Genomic DNA, 16134 nt, shown 5'->3' with positions numbered 1-16134 from the left:
AGCCCAGGGATGCCAGACCCCCACACCCACTGTCCCACCCGCAGACACAGCCATGGTGGTGTTTGCAGGTTTATTGCAGCTCAGCCCTCGGGGCTGTTCCCCACGCACGGCAGCCCTGGCACGCGCCAGCGGCGGGCACGGTGCAGCCGCAGGGACAGCCACTGCTGCTGGCTGCCCGGGAATGGGGACTCGGGCCGGGCCGGGCCATCGGCCTCTGGAGACACAGGGGGGGTCCCTGGCACTGGGCCCAGCCCCTCCAGAGGGTCCAGGCCAGGGAGAGGGTCCATGGATGGTTCCAGGGGGTGGGCGCCTTCGTCTGAGCCTGGCAAGGGATGGATGGGTTTGGGAGAGGTTGGATAGATGGATAGGCTGGGTCCTGCTTCTGATGGGGGTTCCTGTCCCCATCCCCATTCCAATCCCATCCAGATCCTCGTCCCTCTCTCTGTCCCCATCCATCCTTGTCCCAGTCTCCCAATCCTTATCCCACCCTGTCCCCTTCCCGCCCCATCTCCATCCTTGTCCCTCTCCCTGTCCCCATCCATCCTAGTCCCAATCCTCCCCCCTGTCCCATCCCATCTCCACCCCATTTCATCTGAATCTCACTCCACCTCATCCCATCCGATTCCCATTTTATCACCACCCCAACTCATCTTCATCCCAATCCCACCCCATCCCATTGCATCCCCATCCCCACCCCATCCCCATTCCAATCCCATCCAGATCCTTGTCCCTCTCTCTGTCCCCATCAGTCCTTGTCCCATTCTCCCTCTCCCACCTTGTCCCATCCCACACCCATCCCCATTCCAATCCAATCCCCATCCTTGTCCCCATCAGTCCTTGTTCCATTCTCCTTATCCCACCCTTTCTCATCCCATCTCCACCCCATCTCATTCCAGTGCCACTCCACCTCATCCCATCTGATTCCCATCCCACCCCATCCCCATTCCAATCCCATCCAGATCCTTGTCCCAATCTCCTGATCCTTACCCCACCCTGTCCCATTCCATATTCATCCCAATCCCACTCCACCTTATCCCATCCAATTCCCATCTTATCACCACCCCATCTCATCTTCATCCCCATCCCCATCTCATCCCCATTCCCATCCCATCCCATCCCATCCCCATCCAATCCCCATCCCCATCCCCATCCCATCCCATCACATCCCCATCCAATCCCCATCCCCATTCCCACCCCCATCCTTGTCCCTCTCCCTGTCCCCATCCATCCTTGTCCCAATCTCCCGATCACTATCCCACTCTGTCCCATTCCATCTCTGTCCCATCCCATCCCATCCCATCCCATCCCATCCCATCCCATCCCATCCCATCCCATCCCATCCCATCCCATCCCCGCCTGCTTCATCCCCTCCCAGCCCATTCCCTACCCCATTCCCCATGCCCCACCCTATTCCCCACCTGTCCCACCCCATTTCCCACCCCATTTCCCACCCCATCTCATCCCCATCCCCTCCCATCCCATTCCCCACCCCTCCCATCCCATTCCCCACCCCATTCCCCATTCTCCAGCCCACTCCCAGCCCATTCCCCACCCCTCCCATCCCATTCCCCACCCCATTCCGCATTCCCCGCCCCACTCCCCAGCCCATTCCCGGCCGGTCCCGCTCTCACAGCAGCGCCGGAGGCTGCCCCAGGTGCGGGGGTGCCCGCCGAGCCCCCCGGGCTGCTGCAGGAGGCAGCGCACGGCCGTGTCCGTGTGCCGGAACACGCAGAGGGCCCGCAGCGCCTGCCGCGCCTCGGGGGCCAGCCCGGAGCGCTCCGAGCACACCAGCTCCCGCACGGCCTCGAAGTCCCGCCGCAGCTGCAGGGCACCCTGCAGGCTGGCACGGGGGTCAGCGGGGGGGTGCGAGCCCGGAACCCCCAGCAGGACCCCCCAGAACCCCCCGGCACCGCAACCACACGCTGTGACCGGCACCGAGATCCTGGCACTGCCATCACACCCCATCGTGACCCACAGAGCCTCTGGCATTGTCCCCACAACCCCCCAGGACCCCCCTGGGACACCATCAGTGGGACCCCAACCTGCCACTGAGCCCCCTGGCCTGGCATTGGACACTGGACACCCAGCACTGCCACTGGGACTCCTGGAACTGGCACTGCAACCCTCAGGACTCCACTGGGACCCCTGGAACTGCCACTGGGACCTCCAGGACTCCACTGGGACCTCTGAAACTGCCACTGGGACCCTCAGGATCTCACTGGGACCCCTGGAACTGCCACTGGGACCCCTGTATTGCCACTAGGACGCCCAGAACCCCACTGGGACCTCTGAAACTGCCACTGGAACACCCAGGACCCCACTGGGACCCCTGGCACTGCCCAGAGGCCATGCCCCCCCATCCCCAGTACCTGAACTTGATCCGTCGGGTCAGGATGTGATCCATCCATGCTTCCAGGAAGGCCGTGGTGACCCGTGCCAGGGTGGGCACCTGGGCATCGTGGGGCAGGGCCTGGGCACCCTGCAGCACCTGCCCCAGCACCGCCTGCACCGCGGCCGCCGCGTAGGCGCTGGGGGAGCTGGGCAGCTCTGGGGGACGCAGGGACACAGGGACCTGGGTCAGTGAGCCCCCAAATCCCCTCCCAGCCCCCCAGCCCCAGCACCCACCAGCGCGGGGCCCGAGCCGCCAGTGCCGGCCCAGAGGCATCGTCTGGTCAAAGATCTCAGCTGAGAGCCGCTTGCAGCTGGTGGAGAACATCCAGAGCACGTCCCCGGAGAAGAGCTGGGATACAGAGGACACACGGTGACACAGGGTGACACAGGTGACACAGGGTGACACAGGCATCTTCATGCTCAGACCACCCTCCCACAGCCCCGCCATACCTGGATGCTGTTGGCCACGTCACGGATCTGCCGGCACAGCTGGAGCTCCCACGGGGATCCCAGGCAGGGGGGTGGCTCAGGGGGGCTGTCCCCAGGAATGTCCCCTGGCTCTGGGAAGGTCCTGCTCACCTGCAGCATCAGCTGCTCTGCCTCTGCCTTCAGCACCTGCAGTGGAGGAGGGGGAGTGAGCCCAGCCCTGCTGTGTCCCCCCAGCCCCCTGTACCCCCCGTGCCCCCCGTACCTGCAGGTCTCCCTGGGTGAGCAGCAGGAACTGAGGCAGTGCCCAGGCCGCCAGGTACCGCCCGGCCCGGCCCGTCAGCCACGCGTGGGCGGCCGCCACCGCCGCCAGGCACCGGCCCAGCACCTGCAGCCGCAGGCAGAGACCCCCGGGGGGGGCTGCGGGCGGGGGTCAGCACAGGCAGGACCCCCAGAGCCTCCTGCCCCCCTCCCCAGACCCCTCTCACCGTGCGGGCGGGCGGGCAGCAGGCGCAGGCAGCGCAGGGCCAGCGCCAGGGCTGGGAAGAGGCACCGGAGCTGCTGGGCTGTGTGGCTGCACCCTGGCCCTGGGGACCCTCCTGGGGACTCCAAGCACTTGTCTGAGAGCCCTGAGCCCAGAGCACGGGTAAAATCTGCAGGAGGAACAGTCAGAATGCCCCAACATCTCCCACTTGCACCCCGCACCCCACCCCATATCGCATATCTAACCCTTCACAGCACACCCCAGTCCCTCACCCCATATCCACCAAGTGCCTCGCACTCTGTCCCACACCTTGTACCCCAGACCCCACGCCCCACCCCACATCCTGCCCCCTCCCTGTGGCCCCCAGCCCCCATACCCGTGTCCCAGCTGCAGAGAACACCCCGGCACAGCAGCTGCAGGCAGAGCCGTCCCAGCTCCTCCCGGCACTCAGCGGGCACACGGGCTGTGGGGACACAGCAGGGACACAGCGGGGCTCAGCGTGGCACACGGACACCCCGAGGGACCCCACACTCCCCGTACCCCCACACGTACCAACAGCCAGCGCACGGCTCAGCTCCCGCGCCGCGGTGACGGTGGCACTGGGGGTGGCAGGAGGGGTGCCGGGGCTGTCCCCCAGCACAGCTCCCACATTTTCCCAGAGCAGCAGGCGGTACCGGGCACTCAGGGTGGCGGCCACGGGGCCGCGGGCAGCGTCCAGCCACCGCACGGCCTTCCAGCCCCCAGCACTGCCCGGCCGCAGCCCAACGGGCTCGGGGCTCTCTGACAGCACCGGCTGCCACAGGCTGTCAGCTGAAGCCACCAGCGCCCCAAAAATGTGTCCCATCAGCTCCTCGTCCTCCTGGCACAGTGCCTGCAGCTCAGCCGCCAGCACCGCTCCAGAAGGTTCTGTGTCCATCTCAGCCGTGGGTGGCCATGGCACCCCCACATCCTCCCAGCGGACGTGTCCATCCCTGACGTCCCCACTCTGGGGCCACAGGAGGGGCCAGAGCCTCTGGGCCACGGCCCGGCCGCGCTCGGCCGCCAGCAGCCGCAGCACCGCGCCCACCGTGAAGGCACCGGGCGCCCTCACCTCGGGGCCCAGCTCCTCGGCCAGCGCCGTCACCGTGCGGTTGTAGATCTCCAGCCCCTGGAAGAGCTCAGCCAGGCTCTCGGCGGCCGGGCTGGGCGTACCGGGGCGGCCCAGCTGCCTCAGCCGTGCCTCGATGTGCCGCCCGGTGAGGCGCGCGGCCGTCACGGCGGGCAGCAGCAGCGCCCAGCGCACGTGCAGCACGGCCTGGCCCCGGCGCTGCGGCAGAGCCCGCAGCCACGCGTCCGCCCGCAGCCGCCGCAGCAGCGCGGCCCAGTGCCCCGCGTGCGCCCGCAGCTCCGCGCACAGCTCCCGCAGCGCCGGCAGCGCCGCCTCACTGGGCGCTCCGGGCTCTGGTAACGCCTGCAGCCGCCGCAGGAAGTCGGAGGAGGCTTTGAGGCGTCGAGTGAAGTCGCGGGCCAGGCGGAGCTGGTGGCGGTGCTGCAGCAGCGCGTGCAGGGTCGCTCCCCGCTCGGCCACGCGCCGCCGCACGGCGTCCTCGGAAAAGTCACCGGCGCCACCACTGCCACCGGGATGGAGCCGCACGTAGCCCAGGAAGGTCTCGGTGCGAGGGTCCTCCCAGACGCACAGGCAGCGGCGCAGAGCTGGGAAGGCTTGCTCCAGAGGGACCACGATGGACGCGGCTTCATCCTCGTCCTCGTCGTCGTCCTCGTCGGTGTCACCGCGCCGGCTCGACCGCGGGGACAGCAGGCGGCGCAGTCCCGGGGTGACGCTGCGCAGCATGGCCTCTGCCCGCTGCAAGGAGCGCGCCAGGGGACCCCGCGACCCGCCTGGGGGCACGGCACCCTCAGGATGGGGCGGGGACCACGGTGTGGGCTGGGGACCCCCAGTTTGAAAAACCTCGCTGTGGGACAGCACCCGCCCATCACTGTCCCACTGCCACCCTAACCCTGAGACACCCAGGAACCCACTGCCCACTGGGGTACCTACAGCCCGCCACATGGCATCAATGCCCCCCCAGGGACCCCGGACCCTCCACACTCCCCCCAGGACCACGCACCCCATCGGGATCCCCGCCCCCTTGTGCTCCCCGCAGTCCCCTGGAGTCTCACCGGGCTCGGGGGGGTCCCCGCGGGCAGCCCCATCGCCCGGTCCCGGCCGGGCCGTCAGCAGCAGCAGGATGAGGCCGCCCAGACCGGCGTCGCCCACCTGGAGGGGAACGGGGGGCTCAGGACCCCCGGGCCGGTGCGAAGGGCGGGGCCACGCATAACCACGCCCGTTGCTGCAACGACCCCGCCCACGCCACGCCCCAACCGGCTCCCGCTGTGGCCGCGCCCCCTCAGTGCTCGCCACGGCTGGCCACTCCCCCGCCCCGCCCCCTGCGCCGTTGCCATGGAGACGCAGCACAGCCCGGGCCCGGTGCCCCCCGGCCCACCCCGGTACCGGCCCGGCCCCGCCGCTGTCCCGGGAGGGGTGTCCGAGCCCCCCCCGTCCCAAGCGGCCTCACCTGCAGGCAAAGCTCTCCGCCGCGCCGCTCAGCGCCGCCGGCGTCCATGCCGGGCCATGCCGGGGGCGGCGGCAGCAAAGAGGCTTAGGCCGCGCCCTCGCTAATCCGGGGGGCTGAGCCAAGCTGGCCTCCAGGAGGGGCCCGACGTGAGGGGCGGGACGAGCAGCGGGGGGCGGCCGAGCCCACGGCCTTGCGGCAGGCGGGGACGGAGGGAGAGGATGAAGAGCGCCGGTCCCACTCCGTGAGGGCCCTGCAGGCCGCCGTCCTGCCCGCACCCAACATGGCGGCGGGGCGGCCTCAAGCGGCGCCGTGACGTTATTCCGGTAGGGCTGTGATGCAATCCCGAGGCGCGGCGGCTCGAGGCGATGCGGGGCTCGGGCGGGCCGCGGGAGCGGGACGGGCCCGGTCTGGGCGGTTTCGGGCCGGCTGCCGCTGCCTGCCCCTGGGGCTGCACGCTGGGCCCCGCTGGCTGGAGCGGCGGTACGGACCGGGCGGGGGGGAGCCCAGAACGGGGCCCGGTTTCGGTTCCTCCTCCGCCGGCTCATGGTTGTTTATGCTCCCTACAGCGCCCTTCTGCCCTCGGCACCGCATGTCCAGCCTCGCCGACCTGCCGGTGCCGTCCCAGCCGGTGATTAGGTATAAGGACAGGGAGGTGTGTCTGCTCTGGGATGACGGTGAGTGCAGCGGGGGCTACCGGGGGTCCCCGTGCTCGGGAGTTGCCCGGGAAGCGGGAACGGCGTGGGGACAGCCGGGATCCGGTGCCTGGGACTGCTCCTCACGAACCCCGCTCTCCTGCCAGGCCCCACGGTGGATTACTACCCCCTGGATATTGATGATGATGATGAAGATGGCAATTACGGTTACGATGAGGACGAGTTCGGCGTGGGTTTGCAGTTTCTGGACGTTCCGGTGGCGGAGGGAGCCGTTCCTTACAGCTACTGCGGCTTCCGCAAGTCCTTCCTGTGCTCGGAGCCGCCCCGGACCCCTCCCACCGCCCTGGACGCGCGGCTGGACCGGCTGCCCACGCCCCAGCGGGCCTGGCCCACGGCTGAGGTGGGCAAAAATCCCCCTGATGTCCCCCAGGGTCACCAGAGGGTCCCACCTTGTGGCCCCGGGGCTGTCCTGACTCAGGTAACTCCTGCAGGAGGCTGACAAGAACGCTCAGGAGCTGATGGAAGAGGAGGAGCGGGCCAAGAGGAAGGCAGAGAAGAAGAAGGTGAAGAAGAAGGTGAGTGAGCCCTGAGAAGGGTCCCTGCCAGTTCCTGGGGATTGGGGTCACTGCCACTTGTTGGGGTGCTGCCAGCCAGTCCCTGAGCTGAGGGCTGAGGGTTCATGTTCTTCCTTTTCAGAAACAAAAAGACCGAAAGAAACGGGAGAAACTGGGTCAAGAGCAGAAGAACAAAGAGAGCACTGACCCAGTGAGTGACCAGGCCAGCCTGCTCGTGCTGTTCTAGGGGTGCCCAGAGGTGATGGGGCCAGCCAACACCCCCTAAGCCTGTCACCTCACCCCCTCCCTGTCCTTGCAGAGCCCCCCAAGTGGCCCTGCAGGCGCTGGGCCTCCCTCAGAGGGTGCTGAGGACAAGGGGTGCTGCCCAGAGCCTTCCCCGTGCCCTGGGGACTCCACTGTGCCCTCAGAGGAGTCTGGCCCAGAGGACACAGCAGTGGCAGAGGTGAGGGACAGTGTCCCCATGGGGGCCGTGTGGGGCTGGGGCTCCCAGGGCTTTGCCTGCCCATCCCTCATCTCTCCCTGCTTCCCCAGGAGGAGCTGGACCTGAGCTGCACTTTTGTCTGCAAAGCCCGGGAGAAGGCAGGGGTCAGGCTGCCCCCCCCGGGCACTGACCGCTCCCCTGGGCCACAGAACGTGGTGGAACCAAGCAGGAAGGTGCCAGAGAAGGGAAGTGGGGACCCTGTGGGGACCCCTGTGTCCCCTCAGCCCCCCCAGGCCAGCCCACCAAGCCCCAGCACGCTGGCACAGAGCCTGGCGCTTGCAGGTCAGTGCAGGGACCCCCAGAGGGGCCAGGGGAGGGCAGTGAGGGCTCTCTCTGCTTCTCACAGCTCAGAGGAGCTGTGCTAGGCACACTGTCCCTCCCTGTGTCCCTGTGTCCCCTCCCCAGGCCACGGCATCGAGGCAGCCCAGATGGGCCAACACTCTGAGGCCGTGTGGGCTTTCACCATGGCCCTGGAGCTGAACCCCCGGGAGCACCGGTGAGCAGAGGGAGCTGGGGGCGACCTGGGGGTGCTGGGCTGGCAGGGCCCAGCCTCAGTGACACCCCCACACCCCCTCAGGCTCCTGGGGAACCGCTCCTACTGCCTGGAGAAGCTGGGGCGCTACGAGGAGGCGCTGGCGGACGCGGAGGCGGCGCTGGAGCTGCAGCCGGGCTGGCCCAAGGGCTCCTTCCGCAAGGGCAAAGCCCTCAGGGGGCTCCAGGTACCTGGGGGGGCTCCAGGGACTGGGCAGGGGTCTTGGGGGGGGGGGCATGGCTGGGTGAGGGGCTGTGGGGTTCTGGGAGTGAGTTGTTGGAGACAAACTGGGGGTTTTGGGGTGCCAGTGCGTGTGGGGAACTTGAGGAGCTGCAGGGTGCTGTGGATGAGGGGTGCATTCGGTGTGAGTTGGGGCTGGGAGCACTGGGCAGGGCACAGGGTGCTGCTGGGGTGGGGTAGGGCTGCACTGGGGGGTGTCAGTGACACTTTGAGGTGCCATTTAGGCTGGGAGGGGGTGTGGGTGCTGCTGGGTGGTAGGGCTGCACTGAGGGGTGTCAGTGACACTTTGAGGTGCCATTTAGGCTGGGAGGGGGCTGTGGGGAGCTGTAGGGTGCTGTGAATGAGGGGTGGGCTGGCTGCACTCGGTGTGAGTTGGGGCACAGGGGACTGGGCAGGGCACAGGGTGTTGTGGGCTGTGCTGAGGGATATCAGTGAAGCTTTGAGGTGCCATTTGGGCTGGGTGGGGGGCGAGGGGTGCCTGTGGGGGCAGGCAGGAGCTGCAGGTGCCCCCTGGCCCCCAGCGCTACGCCGAGGCTGCTCGCACCTTCGAGGAGCTGCTGCTGCAGGATGGGGCCTACGCTGAGGCAGCCACGCAGCTGGAGGCCTGCAGGGCCCTGCTGCAGGTGAGACCCCCCTTTCCCCACCCCCTGCCCCCTGCCCTGCTGTGCCCCCCACGCCTCACCCCTGTCCCCTCACAGCAGTGCAGCCGCCCCGGCGGTGTCCCCGTGTCCCCCTTCCTGCTCAAGGCCAAGGAGCCGCTGTTTCTCCCTGGTAAGGGACAGGGGTGGGTGGGCTGGGGGACCCCGGGGCTGTCCCTGTGTCCCCAGTGGTGCTGAAGCCCTTTGTCCCCTCGGCAGCAGGATGGACAACCAGGAGCTGCCAGGACACAGGTGACAAAAGTGTGACAGGAAGCAGTGGCAAGACCCCAACAAAAGACCCAGAACGGGCACCTGCTGTGGCCAGTAGCTGCCCAACACTGCCACCGAGCCACCCTGCCAGGTATGGGGAGTTTGGTGGTCTGGGAGGGGGCTCAGAGTGGGGCAGTGCTGGCTTTGGTGACACCAGGATGGCTTTTGGCAGGGATTGCTTCCCGCTCTGGGTGGGCAATGTCACCTCCCACATCACTGAGAAGGTGCTGCGTCGTGCCTTTGGCCGGTGAGTGACCGCAGGGCTGCTCCTCCTGCAGGACCCCAAACCCCTGGCACCCCCTGGTGACCCCCAAGCTCTGTCCCTGTCCTTGTGCTCTGCTGGTTCTGACCTGCAGGGGATCCTTGGGGAGTAGTGTCTGACTTAGACACTGCTCCCAGGTTTGGGGGGGTCTGTCCCACAGCTTGGGGTGTCTTTAACTGTTCCCCCTCAGTTTTGGGAGTCTCTGTTCCCTCTCAGCTTTGGGAGTTTCTGTTCCCTCTCAGCTTTGGGAGTTTCTGTTCCCCCATCCTGGAGATTTGGGGGGTGTCTCACTCTCTCCATCCTTTGGTGTCATTCACCCTTCCCCAGCTTTTGGGGGTTGCTAAAGTTGCTTTGCATGTTTGACAATCTCTGACCCTCTGACCTTGCAGGTTTGGGGGGTCTCTAACCCTCCAGCTCCCCATTTAGGAATCTCTAACTGTTGCCCCCCCCAATTTGGGGCTCTGTGTGTGCCCCCCAGGTTTGGGGAGATCCGCTCCGTGCGGCTGCTCCCGGGGCGCCGCTGTGCCTTCATCAACTTCCGTGGCAAAGCAGAGGCCGAGGAGGCCTTCAGGGCCATGCAGGTGAGCTGGGGGCACTTGTGGGACCCCCCTGCACCCCTCAGGGACACACCTGTGCCAGCTGCCAGCTCCTTGTGTCCCCAGGGTGCCACCGTGGAGGGCAGCAAGCTGCTGCTGCAGCTCAAGCACCCGGCCCACGCCACGCCGGCCCCCGTGCCCCGTGCCAAGGGCAAGGCCACCCCCGGGGGGCTGCTCAGCTGACCCTGCTCTGCTGGGGGCACCCTGGCAGCCCCCCCTCGCCTGCCTGTGCCTTGTCCCCCACTGCCAGGGGTGGGGATGTCTCCCCGTCCTGCCTTTGGGGGTGCTGGGAGCATCGGGGCCCACCCTGCAGCCCCTTGTGCTGGGGGGGTGGGCCTGGGCTGTTCCCCAGGGCCCCTCAGGGATTTGTAGCAATTTGGGTTTTTTAATAAAGCTGAGATTTGTTTTTCTCTCTGGCTTTTCTTTGGGCTGGTGTCACTCAGCCTCTCTGCCATCTCTGTGTCCACCCCGTGTCCCCCTCTGTCCCTTGTCACTCCCCATGTCACTCCAGCCCCAGGGGACAACAAGGGGGGGGTCTCCACCCCCCTTTGTGTCACTGTTTGGTGACAGGCGTGAGATCAAATACAATTTGATTAATATGCAAATTGAGGGGGGCAGGGGCGGCCGCAGCCGGTAATTAATCACCGGTTAAAACAAATTAATGCCCGCGGTGGGAGGTGCTCGCCTGGAAAAAAGTGTGGGGGGTGGGTGGAGGGCTCTGGGGTCCATATTAAGGTGTTGCCTTTATTGCAAATATTTACATCGGGGCCGATAGAAAATAAAATTAAAAAAAGGAAGAAAAAAAACAATGGAAAGACAAAAAAAACCCCAAAAGCCGCAAAAAGGGTGCACGGAGGGGGCGGGGCTGGGCTCGGATTCTTTCGGAACCGATGTGGTGGGGCCGAGTAAGTCGGAACGGAGCCGAGTGCACCCGAACTTAGCCGAAAGGAGCCGAGCGCACCCGAACAGAGCCGAACGAAGCCGATGGGAGCAGTCTCGGCCTGACCCGACCCGAGTGAATCCGAACTCAGCCGAGCCGGCCCGAGTGAGTCCGAACGGAGCAGTCTCGGTGCCACCGGATCCGAACGGAGCCGAGCGCGCTCGGCTCAGTCCGCCACGTCGATCTCCTCCTCCGAGAGCTCGGCGGGCTCTGTGGTCCCGGTGCCGGTGGCGGGAGCCCCCGGGGGCTCGGGCAGCCCCGCCAGTTGCTGCAGGGCGGCGGGGGGCAGCGCTTGCAGCGAGGCCACGTCCGCCCGCAGCTCCTCCAGGTCCCGCTTGAGCTTGGCGCGGCGGTTCTGGAACCAGGTGATGACCTGGGCGGCGGAGAGCGCCAGGCGCGCCGCCAGCGCGTCCCGGTCCACCGGGGAGAGGTAGCGCTGCCGCCGGAATCGCTGCTCCAGCTCCCGCAGCTGCTGCGCCGTGAACGCGGTCCGGGACTTGCGACGCTTCCTGCAGGGAGGGCGCGGGCCCGAGGCGCCCGGCGGGGACGGACCTGCGGAGACAGCGGGGTTAGGGCACGGGGAACGGGGAGAAGTACCGGGGAACGAACCCGGGCGCCCGGCTGGGAAGCGCCTGCGGGGGCAGGGCATCGCACCGGGAACGGCACCGGGATGCCCGGCGGGGAAGGGCTTGTGGGGCAGGGACCGGCACGGGGACCCGAACAGCACCGGCACCGCGGGCCTCGAGCTGCGGGGGCAGCGGCGTCGGGTCAAAGACACTGGTACATGCACCGGGCACGGCGGGGCCCGGCCTGAGGGCAAGGCAGTGCCGGGGCACCGGGAACTGCCGCCGCACCGGCCCCGCCGAGCCCTGCGGGTGCGTCCCGGCCCCGCCGACTCTCGGTGGAACGGAGCCGAACCGGCCCACATGGAACCGAAGGCAGACGAGCCAAACCGAGTGGTGCCCAGCCGAACCGAGCAAACCGAACCGCGGCCGGTGCCGGCAGCCGGGACTCATCGTTCCACAGCGGCCGCGGCCGTGTCGGAGTCGCCGCCGTTGCGACCGGGGCTGAGACACCCGCGTCCCACCGGCGGCTGCTCCGGGAGCCCGTTACGAAGCCGGGAGCCTCGGCAGAGAACCGGGATCCTCCTTCTCTGCCATTCCAGGAGAACCGAGGCCGTGCTGGTCCTCTCCCGGCCCCGGTGCTGTCGCTGCTGCCCCAGCGACCTCGAGAACCCCGGCGAGACGCGATCGCCGCCCCGGGCAGGGCTGCTCGCCGCCGGCGGAATCCGATCGCTGTCCCGGTCTCTTTCCCGCTGCGGCCCCCGGTCCGTGCCAGCCCGGTGGCACCGGTAACGCGGCTCGCTCGGGCCGTGCATCCCCCAGTACCGGCGGAGGCTCCCGGGGTCTCTCGCACCGCGGACTCCTCGCTCGGTAGAGGAGCCCCGGGCGGTCCCGGCCGAGTCCGTGGGTCCGTCCCGGTAGCACGGTTTTACCGCGGTCACGAAACCCCGATCCGTGCCGTGTTCGTCCGTCGGTCCAGTAACGGAGCTTCCCCTCCGCTCTCGGAGCCCCGGTCGGCCCCGTTTCTGTCTGTCCGTCCATCCCGGTAACGGGGATTTACCGCCGCTCAGGGCGTCCTGATCGCTCCGTTGTCAGTCCGTCCTTCCGTCGTTTTCGTTCATCCCGGAAGCCCGGGGCTGTCCCGGTACCGAGGTTTTACCTGAATTACCGGCACCTCCATCTGCCCGCCACTCCCGGCTCGTTCCGCCGTTACCCGCGGCCGGTTCGCCACCGGGTTTTGTTCATTGCGAGATCCCCGCTCGGCCGTGTCCGTCTGTCCGGCCGGTACCGGAGCTTCACGCCCGCTCCGGGAGCCCCGATCACTCCCGTGTTTGTCCGGTTCCAGCGAGATTTTTTTCGTTCATTTTTATCAGTCCTGTGTCTGTCCTTCTGTCCGGCCGGTAACGGGGATTTACCTCCGCCCCGGGAGCCGCTATCGTTCCGGTTTTTATCCGTCTGTTCGCCCGGTAATGATTTATTTCGTTTTTCTTTTTTTTTTTCGATTATTTTTCTGTCGATCTGTCCGTCCGGTAACGAACCTTTTACCTTAATTCCGGGAGCCCCGATCAGCCCCGTTTTTGGCCGTCTGTCCGTCCCGGAAAAAGGAATTTTTCGCCCCCGTTCTTGTCCGTCTGTCCACCCGGTAATATTTTCGGTCACTCATTTCGTTCCTTGCCGTGTCCGTCCGTCAGATAACGAGGGTTTTTACCTTAAAACCGGGAGTCCGAGGCGTCCCCGTTCTGTTCGTCTGTCCGCCCGATAACGGGTTGGTTTATTCGTTAATCACAGGATCGCTGCTCTGTCTGTCTGTCTGTCTGTCCGCTATGGTGGATTCCTTAATTACCGGAGCTCCGTAATTAGGGATTTTTTTTTTCCCCGTTAATTACCGGAGTCTGGCTCCATCCTCGTCCTTCTGTCCGGCCGGTAACGGAGGTTCGGTTACTCACGGGAGGGCTGATCCAGCGGTCCGTGTCCGTCTGTCCGGAGGGTTTTTCGTTACCGGCGTGAGTCCGGTTGTACCCAACCGTATCCGTTAATTACCGGCATTGCCGTGCTGCTCTGCCGTGACTGTCGGTCTGTCCGTCCCGGTAATATTTTTTTTTTCACGTTAATCACGGAGACCGTCTCGGTAAGGGACGGTAATTATTTTTCTGTGTTAATTACCGGAGCCTTTTTAGGTCTGTCCAACCCGGTAACGGTTTTATTCATACCCGTGCTTTTCCTGTCCGTGTGTCCCTCGGTGTGAGGGATTTTCCGTTAATCCCGGAGCCACGATCTGTCCGTCCGTGTCTGTCTCTCCAACCCAGGAACGGATTGTTTCGTTCCCGGCGGCGCCGTGCTGTCTGTCTGTCGGTGTCCGCCTGTCCTACCGGTTCTGCCGAGCCCGTGAGATGTAGGGCCGGTCCATGCCCGTCCGTCGGACCCCGCCGGTACCGGGCGGCTCGGGCAGGCCGAGCCCCGGACGGAGGCTCGGGGCCCGTACCGGTTTCCGTTGCCGGCGGCCCCGCGCTCGGTCACGGTCACGGTCACGACTCGGCGGCGCCGATCCGCCGCCCGGTCCCGCGGCTCCCGGTAAAGCTGCCGGTTCTCCCGGAGCTCCCCGGTGCCTGTCGCGGCTCGCTCCGGTTCCCCGTGTCCGGCCCCGGGATTCTCCATCCCTTCGGGCCGAGGCTGCCGCGTGTCCCCGGTGTCCCGGCCGAGCACCGGCGGCTTCTGGGGCCTCGCAGCCCCGCTCGCCCCTCTGGGACAAGGAGGAAACTTCCCGGGACGGGGGACGAGGGGCGTCCCTGGCCTCGCCACGGCCTCCCCACCGCCCTCCAGCCCCGCCACCTGCCCGGTGCCCGGTTCCCGTTTCCCGGTGCCCGCCCCGCTCCCGGCCGAGCCCCCCGGCCCCGGTACCTCCGGCCGCCTGCAGCATTCCCAGCTCCAGCCCCTGGAAGGTTTTACTGGCGAGTTCCTCCAGCGCCCAGAGCGGCGAGGCCGGGGCGCAGCCGCCGCCGCCGCCGCGGGGCCCTGTCGGGGCGGGGGGGGCGGCGGGACCGGTGCCGGTGCCGGGGGGGCTCCCGCCGCGGGGGCGTCCGAGGATGTCCTCGATGCCGAAGGGGGTCAGCGGTTTTGTGGTGTTGGCGGGGGGCGGGAGCCGATCCAGGGGGCTCCGCCGGTGGCCGCCGACCGCGGCGGGCAGCGGGGGGGAACCGGCCGCCTCCCCCGCCGAGGTCATGCCGGGACCGGGACCCGCGCCGGGAGCGGGACCCGCCGCCGCCGCCCCCCCCCCCCCAGCCCCGCGATTCCCGTTCCACCGCCTTAAAGCCCCGGGATACCGGGAGGAGGAGGAGGAGGAGCCACCGACGCCCCCCCTGTCGAGGGGGGGGGACCGACCCCTCTCCGCCACTACCGGGGCGCTGCCCCGCGCCTCCCCGCTGTTGTCTCCCCCATTTTAACCCACCCCAGCGCGTCCCCCCTCCTCCTCTGCTCCCTCCTCATCCTCACCGCGGCTCTTACCCTCACCCAAAAATTTATTGGCTCTTTTGCTCTAAAATGCCCCATAAAAGCATCGGGGCCGCGGCTGGGAGTGATTAAGCCCTTTTGGGTGGGTTTTGGGTTTCAGAGCCATAAATCCCCCCCCCCCTCCGCCCCCCATCCCACCCCGCCACATTCCCGCTGCCCTTTCCCGGTACAAATAGCTCCGGGATTTCGGCCGCTCGTAAAAATCCCGGGATGCCGCACACGCAGGTGAGGCCCGGCTGGCGACGCCGCGTCCGGATTATCCGGCGGCTTTGGGGCTGGGGGATGCCGGATCGGCCCCTCCCGGAGAGGTGACTCGGTACCCCCCAGGCCCAATCCCGCCGGGTGTCCCCATGGATGTGTCGCCGGGAGCGGGGACACGGCGGGGTCACGGGGGTCACGGCGGTAATGAACCTGCGGCCGGTGCCGGGGCCGGTGCGAGCTCACGGAGCCGCCTTGGGGGAGCAGGTGCAGGGGGATCGGGCAGCGCCGATCCGGGATTATGGAAGTGGGGAGGGGGCGGGAGGGAATGGAGAGGCTGGGGGGGGGGGATGGATTTTTCCAATCTTGCTGACAAAGGCAGAACGCGATCTCCCGGCTGGAAATCGGAGTTTGACAAATTCAACCTTGAAATTTCCCAGCAGCCGGAGCAATTAAAGGCCGGCGGGTGCGGGGGGGGAGTGGGGTGGGGAGGGGGGCTCGTTTTGGGAGAGGGACACGGGGCCCCTCGCACGGCGGCGTGCCGGCCACGGCGGCGTTTGCACGGATTCCTCGCACGCGGCTTTTGTCCTCTCCGCAGGGCGCGGGGAGATGGCGGAGCTGCCGCGGCCGCGCGTGCCGCCGGTTCTCACCGGGGCGCGGAGCCCGTGCCGTGCTGGGACCCCCCATTCCCACCCCCACAGCGGTCCCGCACTCGGATGGACCCGAGTGAGCCCGGTCCCTTCCAGCAGCACCGCTGGAATGCGGCCACCATTGTGGCCTGGGCGCCCGGTGAGCGGGGAATGGGGGTCGCAGCCCTTGCCGG

General features: G+C 67.3%; 3 protein-coding genes across 8 annotated transcripts; 1 reads left to right on the top strand and 2 right to left on the bottom strand.

The window, feature by feature from the left end:
* Window positions 1–56: 56 nt before the first annotated feature.
* CCDC142 (coiled-coil domain containing 142) lies at window positions 57–5995 on the bottom strand. 2 transcript variants are annotated; one of them, XM_064712063.1, is made up of 11 exons: window positions 5857–5995; window positions 5462–5558; window positions 3854–5179; window positions 3678–3764; window positions 3306–3470; window positions 3083–3237; window positions 2842–3006; window positions 2626–2740; window positions 2370–2547; window positions 1632–1840; window positions 57–322 (listed from the first exon to the last, which is right to left on the bottom strand). In XM_064712063.1, exons 1-11 carry the CDS (start codon window positions 5902–5904, stop codon window positions 81–83), a joined length of 2787 nt encoding a protein of 928 aa, XP_064568133.1. In that variant the 5' UTR covers window positions 5905–5995; the 3' UTR covers window positions 57–80. The 2 variants fall into 2 exon arrangements, with proteins under 2 accessions (XP_064568133.1, XP_064568132.1); XM_064712062.1 differs by having other exon boundaries at window positions 1632–1833.
* Window positions 5996–6040: 45 nt separating this feature from the next.
* On the top strand, window positions 6041–10513 carry TTC31 (tetratricopeptide repeat domain 31). Of its 5 annotated transcripts, none has more exons than XM_064712069.1 (15): window positions 6041–6179; window positions 6423–6530; window positions 6656–6909; window positions 7001–7084; window positions 7206–7274; window positions 7383–7526; window positions 7616–7847; window positions 7971–8061; window positions 8143–8284; window positions 8859–8960; window positions 9036–9108; window positions 9195–9336; window positions 9418–9492; window positions 9986–10088; window positions 10170–10513. In XM_064712069.1, exons 2-15 carry the CDS (start codon window positions 6446–6448, stop codon window positions 10284–10286), a joined length of 1713 nt encoding a protein of 570 aa, XP_064568139.1. In that variant the 5' UTR covers window positions 6041–6179; window positions 6423–6445; the 3' UTR covers window positions 10287–10513. The 5 variants fall into 5 exon arrangements, with proteins under 5 accessions (XP_064568139.1, XP_064568137.1, XP_064568136.1 ...); XM_064712067.1 differs by lacking the exon at window positions 6041–6179 and adding an exon at window positions 6209–6336 and having other exon boundaries at window positions 9039–9108; window positions 9198–9336; XM_064712066.1 differs by lacking the exon at window positions 6041–6179 and adding an exon at window positions 6209–6336 and having other exon boundaries at window positions 9039–9108.
* A 696-nt stretch (window positions 10514–11209) lies between these two features.
* On the bottom strand, window positions 11210–14826 carry LBX2 (ladybird homeobox 2). The gene is made up of 2 exons (XM_064712454.1): window positions 14505–14826; window positions 11210–11595 (listed from the first exon to the last, which is right to left on the bottom strand). The coding sequence occupies exons 1-2, from the start codon at window positions 14824–14826 to the stop codon at window positions 11210–11212; spliced, it is 708 nt and encodes a 235-aa protein (XP_064568524.1).
* Window positions 14827–16134: the final 1308 nt, after the last annotated feature.

This window comes from Zonotrichia leucophrys, chromosome 4 (genome assembly GCF_028769735.1).
Source record: "Zonotrichia leucophrys gambelii isolate GWCS_2022_RI chromosome 4, RI_Zleu_2.0, whole genome shotgun sequence".
NCBI classification, from domain to species: domain Eukaryota; kingdom Metazoa; phylum Chordata; class Aves; order Passeriformes; family Passerellidae; genus Zonotrichia; species Zonotrichia leucophrys.
This window is presented reverse-complemented; position numbering and strand designations above follow the sequence as displayed.